At 39.0% G+C, this 17,378-nt stretch overlaps 1 protein-coding gene and 1 long non-coding RNA gene across 2 annotated transcripts; both read left to right on the top strand.

Annotated features, from left to right (window-relative positions):
• Positions 1-3,222: 3,222 nt before the first annotated feature.
• Positions 3,223-9,007, top strand: LOC149309517 (uncharacterized). The gene is made up of 3 exons (XR_016281840.1): positions 3,223-3,302; positions 5,906-5,930; positions 8,949-9,007. It is a non-coding gene; the product is annotated as an uncharacterized LOC149309517 (long non-coding RNA).
• LOC149309516 (protein C-mannosyl-transferase DPY19L1-like) lies at positions 9,006-17,080 on the top strand. The gene is made up of 5 exons (XM_089531276.1): positions 9,006-9,068; positions 12,114-12,288; positions 12,730-12,829; positions 15,407-15,532; positions 17,008-17,080. The coding sequence occupies exons 1-5, from the start codon at positions 9,033-9,035 to the stop codon at positions 17,039-17,041; spliced, it is 471 nt and encodes a 156-aa protein (XP_089387402.1). The 5' UTR covers positions 9,006-9,032; the 3' UTR covers positions 17,042-17,080.
• Positions 17,081-17,378: the final 298 nt, after the last annotated feature.

Genomic DNA, 17,378 nt, shown 5'->3' with positions numbered 1-17,378 from the left:
TTGCAATCCAAGCCTTTTGAACCCATGGCCACTGCTGATTTAAGGCTGTTGACTTGAAAACACCTTTCCTGGTGGCCATTACTTCCGCCCACCATGCGGGTGAGCTCTGTGCTTTGCGGAGGGACCAGCCCTTCCTTAGGTTTCATAGGGATAAGGTTGTCCTCCAGACTGACAACCTTTTTGTCAAAGGTGGTGTCTTCTTTTCATATGTGTCAGGACATTGTGTTGCCAAACCTGGCTTCGAATCCGACCACCTATACCGAACGCTGCTTGCATACCTTGGATGTTCGGAGAGCCTTGGCTTTTTACCTGGACAGGACTATGGGTTCGAGCTGGTCTGAGAGACTGTTCCAGTGCTAATCTGATCCTAAGAAGGGACTGCCTGTGACTGTGCAGAGGTTTTCCAAATGGGTGGCTGGAACCATCCACCTCTGCTTTGAACTGTCGGGTAGACCTCTCCCTGCTAGGTTCGAGCTCACGCAACTAGGGCGGTAGTGACATCCTCCGACTGGGTGCCTTTGGAGGATGTCTGCAAAGCTGCAGTTTGGTCCCAGCCTTTGACTTTCATCAAACACTATAGGCTGGATACCAGGGCCAAACAAGACACAGCTTTTGAGAGGGCAGTGTTGGTTTCAGGTTTACACTGATTTGTTTGCAATGCATTCTCTTTGATTGTTGGCTCCATTTTGTTCCAAGTTGTTTATGCCTTGAAACTTGACAGTACATGCATTTTCAATGACATTTTGACCAAATGCCTGGTGCTTCATTTACAAACTGTTGACAATGTTCATTTCAGTTGCCTTTTTTTGAAAATGCAATGCACTTGTATACGGCTTATTTAAAAAGTACTATTTTTTGAGCTACTAAATGCTTCAGACACGGTTTTTGGGTTCAAAAACTTTATTGTGTTGTTTCAATAAACACAGCTTATTTGAACTTAACTTTGGTGTCATGACACTCCCTCCATTACTGACCTAAGCTTGTCAGTGTAACCCATTTGTATGATTCGCAGAGACCATGAAGAGAGATGTTTCATAAGCAGAAAAAGGGATGAGAGAAGCACTTTTCTGATGAAGAAAATGTAAAATAGAAGAAAATAGTGTTTTTTCAATGTAATTATTTTTATTTTTTATTTAATATATATATACTTTGTATCATAGGATTGCTCAGAATAGCTTAAAATTAAAATCAATTTAAACAGTGTACAACAGTTTAAAGTTTAAAATAATAAATAGACTAAAACATGGAACTATGTAACAGAACAAGTTAAAACTGTTTATAAACCATGTGCATGTATAGCTTTGGGTGAAAACATTATGCCTCAAAAGCTTTAATAAAAAATCCTTTGGTTTGCAAGTGTTTATTTTCTCAGAAGAAAGCTACAATTTTATTGGAAAGTTTCTATGTATAAAATTTGGCATCTTTTTAAAAATTTGCATTTCAGACTCCAGTAATGTACATGAAGACCTTGTTGCTTCCTGTTGTTCTGGCTGTTTTTGTTGTGAAGGTACACCATTGTTGTTGTTGTTTAAGATAGCTTATATTTAGTATGAATTTTATGTTTTAAAAAGTAAGTTATAGCATATTGAATACGGTTCTAGTTAAAGTGACACCTAAAAATGAATTTTTTTCATGTTCAGAGCTGGACTACAAATTCCTTAAAAATAAGCTTCTGTGTTACCAGTGGACCATCAGACCTATTCTTGCAGCAAATGATAGTGCGTGTGGTAAAAACCCTGCTTCACTAGCCAGTTGAGGCTGTAGCCAGAACCAGACCATTCTAATTAAAAAATGTGAAATAAAAGACATGTTAGAAGACATTTCATTTGTATGTTTGCTTTTATACCAGTAATATTTTGGCATACAACACAGGAGATTATCTAACGGGAGACAAGAGCAAAGCCCATCCTTATGCTGTCCATGATAGCGATTGCACAAAAGACATTCTCACATGTCGTGCTGATCCTGTCATAAGCTTGTCAGTAAAGTGGAATTACATGAACAGGTTTTTCTGTTAATGCAAAATTAAGGGCAAGGACAGGACAATTCCCTTTCACTAATGGAACAATGACAGGCTCAGCACGATGTCATTTGAAAGTCTTTTGCGAGATTGTGGTCATTTGTGCTTTCTGGATGGGATAATGACAGGGTCATTACGACGTCATCTGAAAGTCCTTCCCGCAATTGCGCAGGAAGGATGAGACAAAAACCAGGAAAAAATAGGAGAAGGATATAGAATTTGGTTCTGTGCATATCTAAGCATTATTAAAAATGAAGTGCACAAGCAAGAAAAAACTTGGGTGAAATGTAACATTGCATGAACAGAATGGCAGCTTACACAATGGTTCTTTTTTTACTTCCACATGCAGTCTGTTTAGACCAGGGGTAGGCAACCCTTTTGAGCCGGGGGCCGGGTAGCTGTCCTTCAGACAACTGGGGGGCCGAAGCAAAAAAAATAAATAATTAAACCAATTTTTAAAAATTAAATAAATAAATAAACCGGGACAATGTAGGACAAAATTTTCAAATGGAGGGCACTTTTAAAATAAAAAATGGAGGACCCGTGAAAAAATTTGCTGATTTTTAAAAAAATGTTAAGATAAATGCATGTTTCTGAGGCTTCTATAGACAATCACCTCCCAAAGGCCCCGGCGGCAATCGGTGGCAGGACTGGGCTGGGGCCGGTCCCAAGGCCTTGCCGGGCCGCATCCGGCCCGCGGGCCGCAGGTTGCCTACCCCTGGTTTAAACTGTCAGGGACAGCAGAGAGGAATGTACTAGATTGTGAGAGGTCTTTTACTGGATTGTAACGTGAGAGTTGAATTGCTGAAACCAGTAAGAGAAGCACCACAGCTTGCTTCTGCCTGAATGCAGGTGAATTCCTCTCTGCCAAACAACAGTGTTCTCTAGTTTGCTTCTAAATTCTTATTTTAGACGTTTTGCTGGGGAGACATTACAAGAGGTTGCAGACTGGAGGAAGAGAAAGAACAGTTCTGTTGAATGAGATTTCTCCCCTCATGCAATGATGGATTTCACCCACTGGGCTCAAATAGCTATTGACAAAACAGAATTTTGTCTATTCCAGTAAGAAAATCCAATTTAAGGGCCACAGTGCATTTGATAGTGCATTTCTGTACATGCCTACTACAAAATAAATCCCACTGAATTCAGTGGAGCTTGCTTCAAGCTATGTTGGTTTATGATGGCAGCCTGAATATGCATTAAAGGGTGAAAAAGTTTACTTTCTACTCTTCTGTTCACAGGTCTTTCAGCATATTTTACATTGCAAAAACGTCGCTGCAAGGTAAATATATGTTGAATGCAGTGGACTGCAGCCAGTGTTTGACTATCAATTTGCTGTGTACAATAGCTATTGTCCTATTGTATTGCCATATTGTTGATGTTACAGTCAGAAGGTGAATTAGCTGCATGGCTCTAGGTTTTACAACAGAGAGTGTCATATAGGTCCAAGGTGTTACGTCCCTTCTGAAAATGATCTTTGATGATCTTATGTTGCAGAATGGCTTACAAGTTTAGAGCTCCTTGGGGCTAATGAGGATTCTTAGAATTCTTTTGGCTTGCAGCCAACTTTAGCCAAATTGAACAAGTACTGTGATTTTGTTTGAGGCTTTCAGATTAACTGAACAGAAAATGATGCAGCTATCCATCAGTTCATGCTGTTCATGTATACTCACAATCAACTTTTAAAATATTTTAGAAGTTTAAAGCAATGGTTATATAATGTGGAACTGTACAGCATAATTTTGCTAGTTTTTTTAACTGCACATACTGTCAAAAAGGTAAGGAAACAAACATATTTATAGAAAGATTTATTGACATTTAGATAAAAATATATCCAGTGAGTGGAAGGAGAAAGTTTAACTTCTTATGAAGTTTGTCTTCTCAGAAGCACAAAGTTTTTTTTAAAAAAAGAAGGGTTTTCTGTTCCCATATTCTTTAGACTGGCTTATCAAAATTACCAAAATTAAGAATACAGAAAAAGTAATCTAGAAAGTTAAGAAGTGACATGATAGTCATGTTTAAATGTGTGAAAGGAAGTCATATTGAAGTTGGGCCAAGCTTTTCTGCTGCTCCAGAGACTAGAACACAGAGCAATAGATTCAAGCTACAGGAAGAGAGGTTCCACATCAGCAATAGAAACTTTCTGATGGCAAGAGCTGTTCAACAGTGGAACATGTTTCCTTGGAGGGTGGTGGGGTCTCTTTATTTGGCGGTTTTTAAACAGAGGTTGGATTGCCATTTGTCAGGAGTATTTTCATTGTGTATGGCAGGGGCTTGGACTGGATAGCCCTTGAGGTCTCTTCCAGCTGTATAATTCTGTGAAGTGTTGCACAAACCAAATCTGTGAAAGAGCATCTTCTTTGATCCAGAACTAGTATACCAGATTGCTGCCACAGTTGTAGAGTTCGTCAGCATCATCACCAGCAGGCACTTATTCCAGAACAACTATTCAAAATCATGGCTCTGCCATATGGGCACAATAAATCAAGTCAGAGTGTATGCCAAACCCTCATGTTTCAGGATAAGATTTATCTCATTAAGTGGATTATTATTGCCTAGAAAATCTCCCTAGTGTCCACAAAATTTCCGTGGTGTGCAAACACACACACACACACACACACAGAGAGAGAGAGAGAGAGAAAGGCAAAACCACTTCACCAATCTGTCCCTGCAAAATATAATGACTTGGACTTCTTGAAAGGATTATTATTATTATTATTATTATTATTATTATTATTATTATGCTTTAGTTATATAGCATTGTGAAAATCTACATACAATGTACATACAAACAATAAAATAGATAAGAGTAAACCTGCCCATGGCGTACAATCTAAGAAATAATAGCATAATACATATAAATAATACATAACAATACAGGAAAAGGTTCAATGAAACAGGCAACAAATTAAAAATGTCAAATAGCAAATAATAGTCACGTAATGCCTGGGAATGCTTCTCTGAACAGGATGGTCTTCAACTCAGTTTTGAAACTAGTTAAAGAAGTGATGACCTGTGTTCGTGGGGAAAAGAGGTTTCAGGAATGAGGGGCAGCAAGTGAAAAGGGACAAATCCAGGGAGGGGCAGAAAAAATCCTGGGCTGAGACAGCAGACCTTGAAAGGATGATTTAATGATGAATTCAGGAACGATAAGGCTATCAGTGGCAGCTTGTCATGGTGACAGCATGTTACATGCATCTGATTCTGAATACTAGTTGTTACCAGAAATGGAATGGAAGGGTGCTATTGTGCACATGTCCTGCCCCTGGTCATTGCTGTGATCTACCATGGCTTTTCTTATGTACTGATGACTTAGAGAACTGAGGAGAAATTCTCACACCCTGGAAAGCTTGATTTGGAAAAAAAATAGACTGTTCTTTTATTCAACCAAATACCAAACCTCTTACTCACTTAATTTTGATTCCACAAAGTGCCAGTAGATCATTCTCCACACTTTCTTCTGTTCCCACTATGGGACAGAAGTAGATAATTCAGATTGTAAGTCAGGTCCCCCCCCCCCATTATTGTTAAAACACTTCTGGAATGAACATTGAAGATCAAAATTATACTATGTCTCATATAGACTTATGTAGCCTAGGTGGACTGCATATAGCCTAGGTCTTATCAAGAGCAGTATTCAGTACATTATAGTTCCGTACTTTTTACCGCTTTCCCATAAAATGATAGTGAAATCCTTCTTTGTACTGAAGCTGTCTGAGTCCACAAAATCTCATTAACTTTGTAACCATTTAAAGACTGCATAATTCAGACATGACAAAACTTTAAAGTTCAGTTTGCATGTAAATAGATAGTGTATTTGTTAAATAACTGTAAATATTGATCAATATAGTTCTTAATTTCCATGTTTTGTTTCCCCCCTCTCAGACAGAGAGACCTTAACCATGGAGAGGTAAGAATATCATCTTTATGTCATTATTTATTCCAGTTTTCACCAAATAAATTAGAAAAAGTGTTCTGAGATCTCTGTTGGGAAATAGAATAAGAGTTTTTTAAAAATAAATAATGAAAAGTATAAGAAGGATGGGGCTGTAAAAGTTGAAAACAATTTTCTTAGCTTTCTTTTTAAAAAAATGATAGTTGAAGACTCCTTGCCTAGTTGCTTTACACGGCTGAAGATGGCTTCATTAGATATTTGCTATGTGCGTGGTACTGTGCCCTTAAGATGTTTTGCATTCCTCATGAAAAGTTTGTACTTTCACAAAATATGTTACAGTCAGACCTTGGTATCCACGGGGATCTTTTTTGGGGACACACACACACACACACACACACATCCGTTGCATATGAAAAGATGCAGGACCTTAGAGTCCAGTTGTCCCTAATGGCATTGGAGACAACGGGGCTTGCGGCCTGCAGATGCTTAAATCCGTGGATGGCAAGCCTACAGGTAGCGAGGCCCCACTGTATTGAGATAGATGTTGTTTGAATTCATAGTTCAGGCTTCAAATTATTATTTCTGCCTGCCAAAAAAGGTAAGTTTTTAAATTTAAAATCAGGTTTAAGATTCTTTTGAATAGTGCTCAGGTGCATCTTTAAAACATGGGTTGTCTTATCACCACCCAGGGCAGATAAGTCTATGGGTGATTGTGAAAGTAAAAGAGACTATTCTGCAGCTGTACTCCAAGTTTATTCCTTACATCACCCACAACTTACATTTTTTTCATCAAGTTCCAGCTCTTTCAGATTTCTTCAAGCCTTTCATTCTTTCTTTTCTGCTTTCTTACTGGTTTCTTTCTTCAAAGGTTTGGCTATATTTTGTCTTTGATTTCTTTTAGAAAGAAAAATGTCTTCTGTGTTTCCTCTAAGCTTTTGTCTTTTTGTTTTGTGGCACATGATAGACATGCACAAAGCAATCAAAGTCTATGCTAATCAAAGCATTTAGACATTCTAATTCACTTCCATTTCCTTTCACTCTACTTCATTAAGTAAAATATACCATCTGTGTCAGCATTGTCAAGTCTTACATACCTGCATATGATTCAGCCTGCCTGCCTTAGCAAAAGAACATTACTGCATACTCCATGAGGGGTAGTCAGCACTTCTGCAGCCTTTACTACTAATGTACTAACATTTATAGACATTTCTCTTCCTGCAGGCTTACCTAGTCAATTTTAAATCATAATTTTTAAATTGTAGGTGTACTCTTATGAGTGTATTTTAATGGCGTTATAGTGTTGTATAGACCCAGGCCCCATGATGGGGTGAGCTTCTGTCACTAGTCCCAGCTTTTGGCACTCTAGCAGTTTGAAAGCATACAAATGCAAGTAGATAAATAGGTACCACACCAGTGGGAAGGTAAACAGTATTCTGTGCAGTCATGCTGGCCACATGCTCATAGAGTAGTCTCTGACAACACTGGTTTTTTGGCTTAGTAACAGAGATGAGCACTGACCCCTATGGTCAGACACGACTTGACAACCTTGTCAACGGAGAATACCTTTACCTTTTGTGTGTGTGTTTTAATTGTGTTTTCTATTTTAACATGCTGTACTCACCTCAAGCTTTGAGGACAGGCAGGAAAGATATAAATTTTCTTATTATTTCTATTTTCATCATCATCACTCCATCCCTATTTCAACAGATTTGCAAGACAGCTACTTGTGCCAACCTTAGTTTATTTAGCAGACATTAATTATAGAGTTACCGGTATTTGTTTCAGCTGAGGTATCATGGTACTGGTGGCTAAGTGTCCTTTCCTCTTCTGGGCAGTGTTAGAGAAGTAACCCCCATCTATTGATGTTTTTGTCATGTCATTCCAGAATGGACCTTTATGTTATTCTGCTTCCAAAACCTTTGCTTTGATTGTGAATTGTTACAGCACTTCTCAGAGGCCTGAAATTAAGGTTTTGTGTATTATTTACTTTGCATATTTATATTCCATCACCTGATGAAGCAGCTTCATCTAGCATCATAGTGTTTCTCATGGGCTTGCCATGAATCATAGAATCATAGAGTTGGAAAAGACCGCAAGGGCCATCCAGTCCAACCCCCTGCCATGCAGGAACTCTCAATCAAAGCATCCCCAACAGATGGTCATCCAGCCTCTGCTTAAAGACCTCCAAGGAAAGAGACTCTATCACCCTCCAAGGAAGGAGTGTGTTCCACTGTCAAACCTTCCTTACCGTCAGAAAGTTCTTCCTAATGTTGAGGTGAAATCTCTTTTCCTGTAGCTTGCATCAACTGCTCTGGGTCCTAGTCTCTGGAGCAGCAGAAAACAAGTCAGCTCCCTCAGATTGCTTGATTTTTAATCATTGTTTTTGTTCAAGAAATGGGATATGGGGGCAAGAAAATTCATCTGTTTGCAAGGAATGTTAATAACAATGCTGTTTTGTTTTATGCATAGTTTTCTGACCTTTGCGATCCATCAAACATTTAAATAAATCTATGAAAATATGTGGTGTAGTTTATGTACAAGTATTATTGTACTTGTATGCATACTATTACTGTATACATAGACAAGACTACAGCAGAACTCATCTTGTTTTAGGGGATGCACTCCCTGAAGCCTCTAGGAATCTTAATTCTGCTCTAACACAGGGTGGCACTCATCATACACATTAACATGAAAATATAATCCTGAGAAAATCATGTTTTTCCCCACTTCAAACCCAATTCAGTTCAATAATTTAGTTAAAAGTACAGCCAAATATTGTAGTTATGGTAGGGATTCTTACCATCTACTTGCTTCCATTTCTGTCAGTTCTATGGATGTACTTCTGCATCTGAAATTTCTCATTTTCTGCTTGCTCTTGTTCTGTCATGGCCATGAAAAAAGTGGGAGGGAGATTAAATATTTTAAAATATGGGACTCCAAAGAAGAAATATTGAAGTAAAATGATAAATTTGTACTGCTTTTAATGCAACTTTTTAAATACTAGTTTTCTTATAACCCTTTGCTTGTTTGCAGATGGCATACCATGCAATACAGCTCATCTTTTTTGCTAGTCTTGCTATTTTAATTATGAGACTGAAGGTGTTCCTAACACCACATATGTGCATCATGGCATACTTGATATGTTCAAAGCAAGTAAGTTTATTTTTTGTCATACTGCTTGATGCAGTGGTCATATATTGTATAAACATATAAAAAGATTTTAGTATAATTAATATATGTTTATTTTTTGTTATTAAATTGCATAAATCTCTGACAGATGGGCAACTGTAGAGGGCTGAGGGCCATTCTGCACCTCATAGGCCAGATCGTCACTTTTAGTATGTAACAGGCAGCCATCCAAGGCTGTTTTGGTAGTCCTCAATCCCTCCAGACTCTCTGGACATTATCTTTCTGCCCCCCATTCCAAAGAAAAGTCAAATAAGAATGCATGAATTGCCTTCCTGGAAGTCTCCGGCCTAGCTAGCTGCTGTGTGGGGAAGACCCACTGTTTTTGTGGATTGCTTCTATCCAGAGAATAGCAGTTCACCTTTCAAATGGATTGAATGGGTCTACTGCACTGCTCAAAATGCCCATCTTTCCAAACTAGAAGACTTCCTGGCCAATTCTGATTTTGATTGCCCCATCCCCCAATTTTGGCATTGTGGGCAGCCACAAGATACAAGCTTAACATATTCCTCATTCCGGTTGAACAGAATGTGATCCAGCCACACATGATTCACAGGAGTTTGTGGTCCCCCCCCCCCCCCCGCAAAAAAAAACCCCTCCTTAAACTCTGTGGGAAAAGGCTTTGCAGTTTTTACCAGAGTATCCACTGAAATCCATTATTACATATGTGACCGTCTGTCTGCTTTACATGCATTTGGAAGGCTACACATTTTTGGTATAAGGAGGGCAAATTAGTTATGAATAGATGCAAGTTTGCACAGGAAAGTGAAGACAATTTAACCACTGTGAATATGTGAAAATGTGCACTAATTTGTATGTTACCGTCCAATTAAAAAGATTGTATGTACAGCGCTGTGTAAATTTACAGCGCTTTATAAATAAAGGTTAATAATAATAATAATAATAATAATAATGCACTTATATATAATGTAGCCCCTGAAGGGTCCAGAGGCAGAAGACTGCGTTCCCTACCTGCTACAGTTGCCCATGCCATGTCTTAAACACTGAAAGAACACAGTCCATAAGCAAAACAGTATTTCTATAGGGAGATTCACCATACAGAAATTGTCAAAGACTGTTTTGTGGAGGTTCCGAGGAAGAGAAGCAAAATTAGTATCTGCATATTAGCTTATTACACAGTCTTTTTACTATTAATTTGCAGCTTGTCTTTTGTTGCTAGTTGACTAAAAGCTTTTAATAATCTCCTTAAACCTTGCTATGATTGTGACAATAAAATAGTATCATCTGCATACATGAGAACTGATATTATCCTAGGTCTCAATTTAGGGAGTACATAGTTGTCATTATGCCTTTAATCAATTATTAATGAATTAACATAAACATTAAACAACATTGTTGCTTTTTTTTCTAAAGATGTTTTAAACTTTGTAATACTACACATTATTTTTACATTGTATAGTGTGCCCTTGCTTTATGCGGGGGATCTGTTCTGGACTCCCCTGCATAAATTAAGTTCCGTGCATGCTTGAGCCCCATTTAAATGAATGGGGCTTGTGCATGCAGCAGCATAGTGGCATGGCGGTACGCGCACCACAGGCACATGCCCCATTACTCCCTCTGGGATGCACCACCCCTTCCTCCCCGTGCGGCTTTCAGGGTATGCTGAAAGCCGCGTAAAACGCACCCACGTATGACACAGGCGCACTGTATTTAATGTTTATATTTTATGCTTTATATGGATTACTTTTTGTAATGGTGTATGCTATACAAACAAACTTATTTACTACCACTTATTACACAGTCAGCATTTTTCTGTTAGGTATAGTTTATCTACACTTATCCAGTCTTCTGCTGTCTATGTGCCTCTGTGGGTTTGTAGACATTTTAAGGATTTTAATTTCTTAAGAGTGAGAAATGGATAGCATATCAACAAGTCATGTCAAAATCCATAATTTTGTCCCCCAAACCTTCCCTTGACTTATACATGAGTATATATAGCTTGTTATTATGTGCCTTCAAGTCGTTTCCAACATATGACCACCCTAAGGCCAACCTCTCACAGGGTTTTCTTGGCCAGTATTTCGGAAAGGGTTTGCCACTGCCATCACTTCTCTGTTTTATGGCATGACGTGTATTCTCTTTTATTATTGGTTGTTTCTATTTAGGATACAAAGCCATTTTGGAACTCGTATCAACACAAAAATGGTGATTTAATTTTAAATAAAGAAATTAATATAATGATGGCATACATTTATACTTATATTAAGCAATTGTGTATGAAGGCACTTAGTATCTTACAGGCAACAGGAGAACAGAACGTATGACACTGGTTTGGTTTCCACTTCTACTATTTGCCAATACATTTCTGGATCCAACAAGTCATATCAAAGTGATGATGATTACTTTTAAAGCCCTAAGTGGCTTTAGACCAGAGGTTATCTAATAGAGCATTTTTCATCCATTTGAAACTGTTCATGGCCTAACCTTAGCCATAGAAGCCCAGATCACATTCCTACCATTAGGATCTGTTAGACTGGTTGAGATGAAAAAGAGGGGCTTCTGTATGGTGGCCTCATCCTTATGGAATGCCATAGCCCAGGGGTTCCCAACCCTTTTGACTCGCGGAGCCCTTTTTAGGATAGGTTTCTATGGTGGAGCTCCTAAGAGACCTACCCTATGTCCTACAAGGTAATGACGTTTAGGAGTAGTGTTACTTTTTCTTATTCTTTAATTTCAATGTCTGTTCTTTACTGAATATTAGCCTATCTTGTATCTGTGTTTTTGGTTGCTATGGTGTTTTAAATGTTTTTTTTATTTATTTAATTACATTTTATACTTCATTGTTTGATTTTTATTTTTATTTTATATATCTCCCTGCGGGAGGCTTTGCTATGAAAGGCACTACATTTTAAATAAATGGAAATAAAATTTAGTAGGAAATGCATAGTGAACAAAATTAAAACTTTCACAATAAATGGTATGTTTAAATTCTTGAAATAGCAAAATTATTATTAGTATATAAAAGAAATGCCTATTACTCTATTTGCACAGCTGTTTGGATGGGTCTTTCACAAAATTCCACGTAAAGCATTTGTTCTGGCAATTATAGCAATGATGGCATGCGAAGGGAAAAGAAACCTTCAGCAACAATGGAGCATTAAGGGAGAATTTATCAGCTTGCATCAGGAAGAATTGTTGTTGTGGATAAAAGCAAACACAAAACAAGGTAAACAAAACTTTGTAATATCTGTCATAGTATCTCTCACAAGGCAAACAGCAGTTTTGTGTTCTGTACAATTTACAAATAAGAACATCGTTCTGTTCAATAGAGGGTCTTATTTTACTGCATTTGAAGGGGACAGTTCTAACAAAATATGATCAGTGGTGACTGTAAATTGCTTTTCAAAATCAAAAACTTATATACAATAGGGGAAACATATATGTATGTTTTCATGTAGGGAGTTAAACTTTGAAAAATTAAAACAGATTAAAATTTATGGGCGCCTGCTGCACATCTATTGCATGTGAACTAGTATACTTTTATATTTGCCTTTGAAAGAGAAATAATGATCCAAGTTAGATCTTTAGAAAATGAATGCCCTACAAATGTTTCTAATATTGTTTGCCTAATTATTCCTATTTTTGAGATTTTCAAAATATATTTCAGATGCTGTTTTGGGGGGTTCATTGCCTATAACAGCAAGTGTCAAGCTGTCTACTCTTCGACCTGTTGTGAATCATCCTCATTATGAAGACACAGCTTTACAGTAAGCCTTTTAATTTATTATTTAGTATTACCAATTTTGCAGTGTACTTACACATTGGGTAGGATTTAAGTACAGTTAACCCACTTAGGGAGTCACAGATCTACACTGTCCATTTTTTTTCTGGTTTAGACCTACAGCATAAGACCCTTATAGGTATGGGCCAGACCTATGGGCCAGGATATCTGAAGGACAGCCTAATAATATACAGTGGGTCCTTCCCTTATGCAGGGGATCTATTCCAAATTTCGTGTATGCTTGTGTGCTCGAGGCGCGTGCTCCATCTCTTTAATTGTCGCGTGGCTTCAATGTATGCTTGAAGCCACATATGGTGCACTCACATATAGCATGTGTACACTGTATAAGAATATTTGCTCAATTAGGGAATTTTGATTAGCTCAATTTACTAGAAAGATGGGCTTCTTACAAGTACTCTTTTTGGACCAAATCTCAAGGTGTTTACAGAGGGGCCAGATATTCTAAGGAACAGGGCAGAGGCAGGCTCTTTCAATTAAAAGCTAGTTTATTATTAGGGGAAGGGACACACACAAACTTACATTCACTCCCTCACATAAGACTAATAGAAGAAAAGGGAAGAAAAGTGGATAAGAATGATAGGCATCACTATGGGCGATACAAGCCTTGATGGTATCCTTCTGCAAGCAAGGGTTGATGTCAGCAACACAAAGGATAGAGAGAAGGGAAGGGTAATTTGATTGGAACTGTATCAGAAACCAAACAAACCAGAGGTCTGTCTGGATTCCAGTGCAGAACAGAGAACAAAGGACTGACAGGGCTTTAAATAGGTTTTTGCCCTATCTTCAGCGGTTTTTGCCCTATCTTCCTACTTCAAAGTAAAACTGAATTTACACATTGCTTGATCTATAGCCCCTTACCATCTCGTGCTTCCATGCTGTAGCGACATTCTTCTTCGTGGTCTTTGCGAATCATACAAATGGGTTGTACTGCGCCTGTGCAGTGCTGCTCAGAAAACTTCTAGAATCACTGGGCAAAGTTAACTTTGCAACTTTTTGGTGGTAGCTCCGCCCATCCCTTATAAACCCCTTGCGTTCCTGCTCTTTCCCCACTTCCTGCTTTCTGCTGTGTTAGCTGCTTGGGGAACTTCACTCTGTGCTATTGATCTTGTTGACTGGACTTTAGACCTCGGACCATTTGGCCACTCTTCTTCTGACCCCCCCCCCCGGGTGTGTTGTTGACCATTCGGCGCGTCTTTGTCTTCTCTCTTGGATTTTGATTCGGCTTCCTCATGTCACCAGCACCATTTAAGACATGCGATATCTGTGGGGGTAAGAATCCCGTTCAGGATCCCCGCTCTTCCTCTCTCCTCTGCCTTGGCAAGAACCACAATTCGAAGGCTTGTGTCTTGTGCAAGTCCCTGACCCCTCAGGCGAGAAAAAAACACAATTCCCGGTTGATCATGGCCATCTACCAAGGGGTCCTCAAGCCTCAGGAGATGGACCGGCTGGGTTCCGCGCCCGCCGCGTCAGGATCGATACCGGCCACTGCTGGTTCTGTGGCCCACAGCTCCAAAACCAAGCCTAGTGCCACTGTGGCCCGGAGCTCCCCGCTGAGCCAAGCACCACTGCTGAGAAGCCTGTGAAAAAACATGGGACTGATGGATTGAGTTCAAAGCCAAAGTCCTCAGACAATTGGATTTGCCTTGAGATACTTTTTCTGTAGCAGGTAGAAGAGCATGTAAATTTAACCAGTAGTTTAGATGCATTGACAAGGATTTCCCGTATTCTCATTACAGGAAATAATTGTATGTTATTTGATTGTACATTTTCTGACTGTTTATTATTCATGGCTTCAGTTCTGTATTTTTTTGGTATCAGTATGCATGCTAGATTTCCTTTGGCCCTCACTGTACAACTTTTTAAATCCTTTAGTGTATTTGAACACATTTACACCTTGCAAAGTCAATTTTTGCATCTCCTTTACTATGAAAGTGTGTGTGAGAAACAGGCAGCCTTCCTCGATACAGCATCCCTTGTTGTTATTTTGTTTCAGTAATAAACTACATAGTTTAAGTCAGTGGTGCTCAAACTTACCCTTGGGACCCCTCTTTACATTGCCCCCCCGACATAGTATATGAATAAATTTTTTTGTTTATTTAGTGTGCATGTTTTCATTCACACTTTCATGTATATTCATATTTTAACATTTTACAAGGAAATAACTTTGTTCAAATTTATTTACACTAATTCATTATCTAACTGAACTCGTGTAACTTTTACACATTAAAAAATTTGGGAAGTTAAGGAGAAGGAGGGATCAGAGCCTCCAAGTCCCATGCCCCGTCCTCCCCGCGAACAACTCTCGCACCTCCCTGGGAGTCCCACCCCACCATTTGAAAACCACAGGTTTAAGTTATTTTTCTTGGTTGGTTGCACGTGTATACACTGACTTAGGTTTTTTGGGTCACTTTTGGGGCAAATATTGCTCAACGTATAGTCGAGTATATACAATAATTAATTATTATTATTTATAATCTTTAGTAAAGATTGGTCATTAAATTTAAATGAGACTTTATGCATGTGTGTTTTTCTCTCTTCATAGGCCACCTATGAAGATACTGTATTCCATGTATAGTAGGAAACCAGCAAATGATACTAGAAAAGAACTGCTAAGGATGAGCATAGACTATTACATTTTAGAAGAGGATTGGTGCCGAAAGAAATCTAAGTAAGTAATTAGTTAGAGGTCTTGATAATTTCTCTCAAATTATGACAAGGCTGACTTGCATTTTGTAAGGCTAAGTCTCCCCCCAAAAGTGAAATAGTGTCTGCATTGGTGTTTCAGGGGTGTTATTGAAGGAGTTGCCCATTCAGGACCCAAGGAGGTTGGGAGTTATGACTGGTGCCAGTTTACAGGGTTTGGGAGAATGCACTGCAATGGACACTGGACCTGTGGCCACCCACCAAGAGGACACATAGCATCAACTGGCTAAAGCTATGGGTTGTGCATTTTACATGCCTCAGTTTGTACTCAGAGATTCAGAGCAAGTATGTGTTGATCAAGATAGATAATATGAGCACCAGGGCCCACATAAATAAGCATGAAGGAGCAGTCATAGTCCCTGATGCAAGAGTTGACACACTTATTGCTCTGGGGAGAGGCTCACCTTCTTTCTATCAGAGGGGAGTATCTGGAGGATCAATTGAATCATCAGTCCAATCAGGGAGAGTCTGGACCAGAGAGAATGGGCCCTCTGGTATTTCAAAGGATAATACAAGTGTTTGGTGTTTCTTGGAAGCACTTTTTTGCTTCTTGGGACAATCACAAATTGCCTTGATTCGTATTGAGATCTTGGATGGATCAACCAATCAGCCTTCGAAGATCTCATGATAACTAGCTGAGAATGTTGTGTTATATCTTTCCTTTGGTTGTGATGCTGTCCAAGGTGATAGAAAAAATAAGGATGAACAGATTGAGGATTACCTTGATAGCACCCAGTTGGCTTTTTCAGCCTTAGTTTTCCAAAACAGTCAGCATACAGGTTCAGGAGGGCTGGTCTCTTCCACCATGGGCAGACCTACTGCATCAACAGTTTATTCCTGTCTTCTGATCCAGGCTGGTTACAGTTACATACCTGGAGGTTGAGTGGGAAAGGCTAGTTGCTGAAGGGTGTGATGACGGTGTCACTCAGACTACCCTTTTAGTTAGGAGACCTTCCACTAAGTGTTTGTATGAGTCTGTTTGCAGAACTTTTTGTAGATGGTGTTGGTGTAAAGGGTGCATTTTCAATTTGCCTTTGAAGGGTGCATCTGAGCCTTTCCACAAGCATGCTTCAACAAGGGCCTTAGTGCCACCACTCTCAAGAGATATGTTTCTGCCTTGGGTTCTATCTTGAAAGGGAAGCTGGGTAATCTACTAGCATCCCATCCACATGTGCAGAGTTTTTTGAAGGGAGTTTGTTTGCTTTGGCCAAGAATGGAACATTGGCTCCCCCCCCCCCCCCGGTGTCTACATGTGGTTCTGTGGGCATTATTGAAGGCTCCTTTTGACCACTCATGATTGGTGAAATTGAAATTCCTTATGTTGAAAGTCTTTATTTTGGTAGTGGATACAAAAGGAGATATAAAAGACTGCAGCAACTATAGGATCATAGTGCAAATCTCTCATGCAAGCAAAACCATTCTCAAAATTCCGCAACATAGATTCCAACCATACATGGAGAGAGAAATCCAATAGGTGCAAGCTGCATTCAGGAAAGGAAGAGGCACTAGGGACCACACTGCAAACATCTGGTGGCTATTGGAGCACACCAAAGAATTCCAAAAGAAGATCAGCATGTGCTTTACAGACTATAGCAAGGCCTTTGAGTACATAGATCATGAAAGACTATGGAACTGCCTTAAACACATGGGAGTGCCAACACGTTGGATAGTCCTAATTAGGAATCTTTATTCAGGACAGGAGGCCACTGTCCGGACAGAACACAGAGAAACTTTGCCAATAAATAAACTTTGTCAGTGGGAGGGATATGATCTGATAAGCTATATATATATAATCTATGATTATAGATTGC

This window comes from Sceloporus occidentalis, unplaced genomic scaffold (assembly GCF_023333645.1).
Source record: "Sceloporus occidentalis isolate IW3139 unplaced genomic scaffold, rSceOcc1.0.p SCAF_7, whole genome shotgun sequence".
NCBI classification, from domain to species: Eukaryota; Metazoa; Chordata; class Lepidosauria; order Squamata; family Phrynosomatidae; genus Sceloporus; species Sceloporus occidentalis.
This window is presented reverse-complemented; position numbering and strand designations above follow the sequence as displayed.